Genomic DNA, 9876 nt, shown 5'->3' with positions numbered 1-9876 from the left:
TGCCCCCAGCCACGCTGGGCACGGACTTCCCCGGGCCCGGCCCGAGACAACCCACAGGGGGACGCCTGGCACAGGCAGGTCGCCAGGGATGCCCAGGGCGGCTCCTTCCCTTCGCCTGTCTCAGGGCTCAGCCTGTGCCCACCCCCACCCCCACCCCCGGGTGCCCCGTGGGACCGAAAGAAGCGAGAAGGGCCTGGGAGGGCCAGCGAGGTCCCTAGGCCTTTCCAGATGCCTGGCCGCGGCTGGCAAAGTGCTCGTCTCCCCTCTTGGAGCTCCGCGCACGCCGACTTCTCTTCCCCTCTCTCGCCGCCGTCCGCCATGAGCGGCGCGAGCCCCCGCCCGGCCTCGGCCGCCATTTCCCGGCAGCCCCGTCCGGGTCCCTTTCCCTGAAGCGAAATATACCGGGGGGCCGAGGGCGTATTTGAGGGTCTCTGGAAAGCCAGAGGGGAGGGGAAAGCACGGATTCTTACCAAACTCCTCTCCGCCCCCCTAAGGCCCACCAACCCCACCTTTTCCCTGTCTCCTGTGGGCCAGGGGTAGGGGAAGGGGACTGCGGGCGAGGGAGACAGAGGAGGGGCTGGTCCTTTCGCTGGTCGCCGCTCCCCTCACCCCACAGGTCCCAGGGCACGGCTACCCCTACCCCATCCCAAGTGGATCCGAGCCATGACCTTCTCTTTTCTTCGCCAGAGATCATTTCCTCCTCCCCACCAGCATCCTGCTTCTTTCCCCAAGAGAAAGTTGATTCTCGCCCTTCTTGAGACTCAGTTTTTTCATCTCTAAACTGGTGATGGCAATGATACGTCATGACATCTTGTGTACCAGAAACAGGCCCTGTGGAAAGGAAGAGGGAGGAAGGGAGGCAGGGAGGGAGAAAAAGGACCCCGGAAAAGGGTCTTCACAGCGTACAGGTAGATCGTCCTAACTAGTGTATTGGTCATACAGAGCATTAGCACAGGTAAATGCTTCAGAAAATAGTTACTGAATAAATCATGGTGATTCTTAGATGTTGTCTCTCAGTACACATTTCCTCTTTCAGAAGCCTAATATTCTCTATCAAAGGTCTGGAGTGACATGTGTTCTGTGCATCTGTCTGTGCTGACCGCTCCTGGGGGGCGGTGGGGGGTCCATACCCAGGCTCCAGGTACAGGCACAACCTAACCCCTCACCTCCTCAGTGGGGTCCTGCATCCTGTTAACCTGCTGACCCCTGGACATGCCTGCTCTGCATCCATGAGACGGCATTTCAGTCAGTGTGGGAGCAGGTTGCAAAAAGACTCTTATGACACTCCAGCCTGGTATCAGGCACAACGAGTGGAATTTCATTCCCTCAGCAGCTACCTGTTTTGCAATTAGCCCTGGAGGCCCTTCTTGGAGAAATCTTCATTTTTACTGACAGCGCTGGAAATTCTCCCTGAGAAAAAAGGGGCTGGATCTGTAAATGAATTTGCAATGCATTTTCATATCAGTTTTCGGGTGGGGGGGGCGGGCTGTGGGGAGGCAGAGAAGATGGGCCTTGCTTACACATAGAATTGTCTCTGTTTTGGTCACTTCCTTTAGGGTTGGAGGAATGAATGTTGGAATAAATGAATGGGTGAATAACGGAATCCATGCAAAAGCCAGGAGTTCCCTGCAGCACAACCACCCTGAGCACTTGCTAAAACACAGCTTGTTTGGCCCCCAGAGTTTCTGATTCAGTCCATCTGGTATGGGGGAGCCTGAGAATTTGCGTTTCTAACAAGATCCCAGGTCCTGCTGATTCTGCTGGTCCAGGAACCACACTCTGAGAACGACTGGCACGAGCCATCAGTGGAGAACCCCTTAGGACACAATTACCACGACTGCAGACTTTCTGCTTGATCCTGCCAAGTAGCTCACGCATGCAGTCCAAAATTAAAAATGAATCCCCTGACTCAGTGGTTGGGGGTGTGGGTGGGCTGCCCACTTTATCTCCCAGCAAACTCTCCTGGGTTAGATTTGAGAGCATCAGGTTACTGGTGATGGTGGGGTGTGTGCACGCACATGTGTGCTATTGCTCTGACAGGTACTGCTGTCCCTTCATACAGCTCATGTGCTGAGCACTGAACTTCTCCAGGCTCTTTGATTACTTCTCAGAGTTCTGAGTTTTTCTTATCCAGGAAAGAGGAAGCAAACACCTATATCTTAAGCCTCAGACTATTGTTTCCTGGGATTTGATGACATCTAGTGGCTAACTGGAGAATCTTTCCTCATACTTGGAGAAACTTCTGGAAAATTAATTGAGCAGCCTGGAAAGCAAAAACACCTACTTGTTTACCCTTGAGAAAGGCTTCCTGAAGGGCTTAGGAGGGCCAGGTGATGACTGGCTGTATACGACATGAGTCAAAATGGCGTTCTTGCTTTCCTGGCAGCTATGATAGAATTTAGAAGTCATCAAATAATTCAAATCACCTTCCACTGCATTTTAAGTTTGAATGATTTTCTAGAAATGCTGCTCAATAAAGTGTCCCTGAATAAAATGGGGTCAGGTAATGCCCGTTTGATATTTGCCTCATCTCATGGCATTTCTCTAGGCCCCAAGCCCTAAACAGCCCAAAGATAACAATCTAGTTCCAGGGTGGTCAGGAAATCCACAAAGAGATCTGTAGAAGTTTAGGTGCAGCTGGTACTGACCTGAGAGCATCTGGGCCTGAAGACCATGAGAGGTGGAATGGTTAATGACCACTGTGACTTGGACAGAAATATAAGATACCCTCAGATAGAGATGTCTCGAGCACTTAGAATCCTCATGGGAGGGGCAAAGTATGGCAAATAATTATATATGGTTTGTACTTTAATAGAAAAGTTAACCTACTTGTTATGGCAACAAGGGGTAGGCAATCAGGGATCATAAAGGAAGCTGCTCCTTTAAGTTGCCCTTTTAGGATTAAATAGACCTTTAGCCATTTGAGAACTGTGAGGATTTCAAAATGTGGTCTTGAGACCAACAGCATCAGCACATTCTCAGGCACCACCCTAGAACTACTGAATCAGAAACTCCAGAGATGGGGCCCAGCAATCAATGTTTTCACAAGCCCTGCAGATGATTCTGATGTACACCAAAGTTTGTTACGGTTTAAAACAAGCTTTAGAAGCCCTGATAAACCTGAAAGTAAAGGGTATTTAGAGGATCTATTAATGAATTCATGGAGGAGACTGAATTACTTCTGTAACATAGGCCTACTTCTTTAACATACTGAATTACTTCTATAACATAGGCCTACTTCTTTGCCTTAGATCTTCTAGTTTGTGGTTAAATGAAAAAAAAAATTATTTGCTTTTACTTTTGGGGTTTCAGAGAATACTGCCCTGATAAAGTGCAAAGTCTCCAAAGTAGCTCAATAGTGCTGTGGACATGGTAATACGTTTAGAAACAAAGAGGAAAATGTTCAACCTTAATATTAATAAAAAAATACAAACTGAAGTAGCAATGGGATATTTTTTCAACTAACGAACTGGCAAAGATCAAAAAGAATAATGTGCATCACTAAGGAGGGTATGGGGGGAAAATTAAAAACATGCACTCCTGGTAGAAAGACTAAGTACATAATCTTTCTGGTAAGACAAATCAAGAGCCTTAAAAATGCGTATACCTTTGACTCAGCAATTCCACTTTTAGGAATATCTTAGAAATAATGATATATACAATGATACATACATATAAATGCTAATGTATTGTTTATAATTAAAAATTAAAATTTTAATAAAAAGGAATTATAAAGTCAATTACAGTGTGCCCATAAGATAGAACATAATAAAAATCAAACCATATAAGATTTTTCCAGTTTTTAAAAGGAAAATTTATTTAACAAGTTTCACTTAGTACAATACATCTAAATGGAAATCACAATACAAGGAAAGATTTAAATCAAAGCCTCAGAATTTCCTACAAACAACATGACCAAACTCCTAAAGTATTGGTATTACATCTCAAAATTGCCCCAGATCTTTAAAAAAAAAAAGTAAAAGTGTACACTCACGTGCCTTACAGGATATTAAACCAAAAAGCTAGAATTAACAAACATGCCAAATGTTTTCACTTTGAATCGTAGACACAGCTCCTATATTTGAGTTTACAAAAAGCATGTTTCTCAACATGCATCCAAAGTTTTCAATGTATTGTGGTATAAGAGCAACATTTAACATAAGTGAAATTGCTGTAACCTAAATATGCTTACTGCTTAGGTACACTCCTACAACATAACTAACTTGAGGAAAGCTGAAAATTGTTTTAACAGTTATGGTCAATACTGAACTTTGTTATTATGTCCTAGATGAATGTTTCAGTGTTCAAAATTACTGAGCTTGAAGGTTTTTAAACAATCTTGACTTCCACTTTACAGTAAGCATGAATCACAAGCCTGTAATGCAAAACTGTTAAACTTAATTTTTGTTTGTTTTCTTAAAAAAGGAGAAAAAGGAAGAAACAAACAAAGGAAGAAAGAAAGCTAGATGACTAAAGTGATCAGAACGAATTATATTTCTCATTTTTCAATCATACTGGATATACTAGACATCCCTCCCATTCTATTCAACTCCCATAAATGCACAGCTTTTATTTCTGTAATAGCTGTTTAGTGCTCCTTCTCTATCTAAGCGAGGTTGGACTGATAGTCACTGGAGTTTTCCTGAAGAACTTGGTCATATCCACTCATACTACTCTGACCACCATAACCACCTCCATAACCACCACTCAGCTGCTGGCTAGCAGGACCCCCATAACTAGACTGGTTGGATAAGCCCATCCCTCCCATCATTTGGCTGCCATAAGCACCACCACTTGCCCCTGCTGTAGAATTCAAAAAGAGTTCTACATAGCTGTGATCATAAGCACCCCCACTTGTTCCTGCAGTAGAATTCAAGAAGAGCTCCACATATCTGTGTTGCATATTAGCTTTGTCTTTTGCCATAGCTGCCACAGCATCTTCATGAGTAGCAAATTCAACATCTGCCTCACCAGTAACTCTGCCATCGGGTCCAATTTCAATGTGCACTCTCATGGGGTTAAGAGGTGAGAAAAAATTATAAATATCATTCTCAGTGGCTCTGTAAGGTAACCCCCTCATGTGTACACAGTGCCCTGTGGTGCTCTGGAAACTGGACCCACCATCTCCATATCTATGATCAGACATTCCTGAAAAACAGTAATTGAGGTCTCTTCCAAATCTATCAGACCCAAAGCCATAACCATCATTATAGCCACCGTAATCATCATAGCCTCCATACCCTCCACCATAGGCACCCCGCCTCATCCTTTCAAACCCAGCTCCTCTGCCAATGCTATTGTATCCTCTGCCAGCCCCCGGCCTATCATAGGGACCTGGCCGCTGCATAGCCATGAGCTTTCGAGGGGGGTCATAGTGGGTTCGAACTTCGGCTCGGCTACTCTTGAAGATTTCAATGTACCTATGCCCTATTCTTTCCTTGTGTTTCTTTAAGGCCTTTTCAGCTATCTCCTGCGAAGCAAACTGCACAAAAGCCTCCCCTGTGCTCCGCCCCTGAAAGTCCACTGGCAGTGTCATCCCATTTGGCACAATTTCCAACCCTGAAAAGAACTGAACAATCTCTTCCTTGCTACAGCCAAATGGGAGTCCTCTAAGCCGGACGAAGCCATCGTTGGCAGTATCAGGACTATTCGGACCTGTATGCTTCAACACCCAATCCATTTCAACACTGTTGGACTTGAATACTTCAACGTATCTGTGTCCCATGGTTTCTCTGTCCTTCTTCAAAGCCAATTTCACTTCATCTTCGGATTCAAGTTCCACAAATGCTTCACCACTTGGTCTGCCTTCTCTGGTATAGATGAAACGAATACCTGATGTGCCATTCTGGATCTTGCAATCAGAGAAGAAGCGCATCACTTCATCGGCTGAGCAGGACCAGGGTAGGCCCCTGACCTTCACCACGAACCCCTCCCTGCCTTCTGTGCTCAGCATCATGGTGACTGTTGGGCTCTTGGTGGCAAGATTGGCTCAATGCAATTTCAGTGTGGCTGGAAAAAAAATCAGAAGACTACTGTCATGGAAAAATATTCACAATATAGTAAGAGAAAAAAGCCAACTATTAATACAAAACTCAATTACACCAATAGCTTTTTTGTAAGACATCCACATAAACAAAAAGACTGAAATTTTTAACTTATTCATTCATTCAACAATTATTTATTCAATGGCTATTATGTATCAGGTATCATTAATGGTGGTTATTTCTGGATGGTATGGTTAAAAGAGCATTCTGTTTGGGGAGATTATTTTTCTTTGGACATTTTTGTATGTTCTAAATTTTCTGCATTGACCATGTGGTAACATCGTAGTCAGAAAATAAAAAGACCTTAAAAATTAATAGCAACAACATCAGTAGAAGATGTCAACAAATAAAAGATGGCTATATATGATTACATAAAGATGCAAAACTTCATTAGATCAAAAGTAAAATTAAATAGAATTAGAAGACAGACAAAACACTTGAGAAGATACCCTAAACAAATACATTAATATCCTTATTATATAAAGAACTCATGTGAATCAATAAAATCAGGGAAATATTAAGGCTTAAGAGATAAATGAGAAAAAGACATTATTGGCAATTCACACATGAATTTTACAAACATTTTTTAGTTACCAGGTCCAGTACTCAGCTCTGCATACAAGAATCAGTAAGTCCAGAAATGGTTTATGGTCCTACAGGGGCACTGAATATCTTTATTAAAGATGCAAGTGCAGGGCCAGCCCGTGGCGCACTCGGGAGAGTGCAGCACTTGGGAGTGCAGCAGCGCTCCCGCCGCGGGTTCGGATCCTATATAAGAATGGCTGGTGCACTCACTGGCTGAGCGCGGTGCAGGCGACACCAAGCCAAGGGTTGCGATCCCCTTACCGGTCACAAAAAGACAAAAAAAAAAAAAAATGTAAGTGCAAATAGACACTATACTTGGTATAACAGAACTCTGTGCAGTGTGTAAGGATAGTATAAAGGAGGGACTAGTTGGTCACTTCCATTGGTTGGAGGCAGAATGGTTAAATGAAGCAGACTAATCTGTTCAGCGATCCATAAATGGTTTTTTTAAATTACGATGGAACATAAAATAGGAGGGGGCAAAGGAAGAGATAAAGTTGGCAAGGGAGAGATCAGATCCTAAAGGCCTTATCTGATATAAGTGAGTAAGGGGAGTGATGTCATCAGAACCCTTTCAGACAGATCACCCTGGCAACAGGGTTGCACTCAAACAGAAGAGGGTTGAGGTGAAACTAGCAAGATTAGTCAGAACCAGTCTCTTAGATATATGTTAAGGGGTTCATCTAAGGCAACAGCAGTAAAAAGGGGAGGAAAGGTGTGATCTACACATATCAAAAAAGTGGAATCTGCTAGGCTTGATAACAGAGTAAATATAGGAGGAATACAGGTATAGGAGGATACAGAAGAGGAGTTTTCGAAATGTTCAAACCTGATCAATCATTGGAAATACAAGCTAAAACCAAAACTAATCACCATTTTTCATCCATCAAGACAGTGGAAATTAAACAGTGACAATAAGTCAAAGTTATTCAGGGTTCACAAACTAATACACTACTAGAGGAATGAAAATTAATATGCTGTTTCTGTAAAGCATTTTGGTAATACGTATTATGCCTTTTGACAGTAAATCCACTTCAGGTTCTGTGCCCTAAAAAGACGATCTGAAATTCAAAGAAAGATTTATGGAGCTATATATTCTTTGAAAATTACTTTATTAAAAAAACAGATTATAATCTAATTAAAAAGTTATAAAAATATTTAATAATGAGAAATGATTTGTGCTATAATCTTAATTGACCCAAGATCACAGCTACTTTATAATCTCAACTATGCAGAAAATATATGTTCACATATCCTTTGACCCTGTTAGAATTCCTTCTAGGAATCTGGTCAACAGCAATACTTACAAATGTTCACTGCAGCACTGTTAGTAATGGCAGAAAACCAGAAACCTAAATAGCCACCAATAGAGGAATGGCTGAATGAATTATAGTTTATCCTTAAAATGGAATGCTATGCAGCCGTTTAAAAAAAGAAAGATCAATCTGCCCTGACCTAGAAAGATTTCCAAAATATATTAAAGACTATATATAGCATGATCCTACTTACATTAAAATATAAGCATGCATGTATATGTATATATGTGCGTAAATACACAAAAAAAATTGGGAGCATCTAATACAAACTTGTTTTAGAGAAAAGAACAACTGAAGGGTGGGGGAGTGAAGTAAGATTTTCCCTTTTTACCCTATATACTTTTATATAGTTTTAATTCTTTAAATGCACTGTACTGGAATAAAAAACAATGTTAAAAAAAATATATGCATGGGAAATATACCAAATGTTAATAGCAGTTACTCTAAGTGGTAGGTTTGCAGCTTTTTTCATTTCATTTTTTCAATTTTTTGTGCAGTCAATTTGCTACAGAAAAAATAACTTTTACTTCAGCAAAAAAAGGTAACACAAACAAATTAAATAAAATATGATTGCTTTTCTGGGATTTGGTATAGCAAACTTTACAAAATGTTCTAATTTTGTATGTAGATGGCTTATCTCAGATGGTCTGGGAACACTGGGCCTCTTGGAAAGAAAGTACAAAGTGTAATAACTGCCATAAAACTACACTGAGGATTCAATTCAACAAACATTTATAAATTGCCTATTATGTGGCTGATGCACTGCATTTGTAGTGATAACAGTCTTCATGTAAACCATTCTCAGTGACAGATTTATGGAATGGTTTTTTGCCTGCCTTATCCCTGGAATGACCCGTCCCATTTTACGTCCCTGCAGCACTCTATGCCTTAACAGGGAGGTTCTGCTTCATAACTGCATCTCCTGGGAAGGCCACCAGGATTCTGTTGCCTGAAGTAGGAACCAGGATTTCATTAGTAAGTTAAGAATTTGTGAATTTATATATGTGTTATACACATACTTTTTTAAAACTGTAATGACGCCAGGTTGAGTGAGTAGTTACCTTCGGGTAGTGAATTACACGTATTTTTAAAATTTATAGTATACGGTTATTTTTCAAATGTTCGAAATTGAACACGTAGATCGTTGTTATAAACAGAAAAATAAACATTATTCAAATACTCAATTCAGTAAAATCATTTTGGGGCGCCTTTGTCAGGCACGCAGCATTTGCTTAAATGTGGCCCTACCGATTTAAGTCACATGGGGCCTGCCCCTACAGACCGACGAACAATAAGGCAGAGGAGCCTGAATGGATGGACCGGAACTCAGACCACTAGTCTCAATATCGGTTTTTCCTAATTCAAGGCCGTGGTTTTCGACCGTTTTTCACCTTGCGATCCCTCTTAGGGGTCCCCTGAGGCCGCTCCAGACAGACCGATACACAAAAACACATACACAGTCATGAGCGTCCACCATTTCCCCACCAGGCGCAGCAACGGCGGCTTCCCGGCACTGAGATGGGGGGAGGAGGGAGGGAGAGCGGGGGGAGGGGAAAGCAGAGAACGAAAAAGGCGGAGGCGGCCCCCGGACCCCGCTTTGGTCTTCATCATCACCACCCCCGGGTCCCCAGTTCCCACCCACACACCAACCTCCAGCGATACCGGGTAATTTTCCTCCTTCTTCCCTCAAACGGCTATAGCGAGACGGTAGACGACGACCAGAACTACTTCTGCTCACGTAAGCGATGGATCACGTGAGCACCTACGTCATGTGAGATCTCGGTCACGTGAGCAACTCTCGGCTTAAACTCGGGATCACTGAGGTGCCGCACTTTCTTCTGGTAGGGGCGGGCCAATATCAAGAAAGGAAGAGTGCGATTGGTTGGCGTATGTTCTATGTGACTGATCATTGGTCAGTCTCAGGGGACAAT

At 42.6% G+C, this 9876-nt stretch overlaps 1 protein-coding gene across 2 annotated transcripts; it reads right to left on the bottom strand.

Annotated features, from left to right (window-relative positions):
* Positions 1-3812: 3812 nt before the first annotated feature.
* Positions 3813-9727, bottom strand: HNRNPH2 (heterogeneous nuclear ribonucleoprotein H2). Of its 2 annotated transcripts, none has more exons than XM_063083138.1 (2): positions 9608-9727; positions 3813-6009 (listed from the first exon to the last, which is right to left on the bottom strand). In XM_063083138.1, exon 2 carries the CDS (start codon positions 5954-5956, stop codon positions 4607-4609), a length of 1350 nt encoding a protein of 449 aa, XP_062939208.1. In that variant the 5' UTR covers positions 5957-6009; positions 9608-9727; the 3' UTR covers positions 3813-4606. The 2 variants fall into 2 exon arrangements, with proteins under 2 accessions (XP_062939208.1, XP_062939207.1); XM_063083137.1 differs by having other exon boundaries at positions 9596-9726.
* Between the last annotated feature and the right edge of the window lie 149 nt (positions 9728-9876).

Source organism: Cynocephalus volans, chromosome X, assembly GCF_027409185.1.
Source record: "Cynocephalus volans isolate mCynVol1 chromosome X, mCynVol1.pri, whole genome shotgun sequence".
NCBI classification, from domain to species: domain Eukaryota; kingdom Metazoa; phylum Chordata; class Mammalia; order Dermoptera; family Cynocephalidae; genus Cynocephalus; species Cynocephalus volans.
This window is presented reverse-complemented; position numbering and strand designations above follow the sequence as displayed.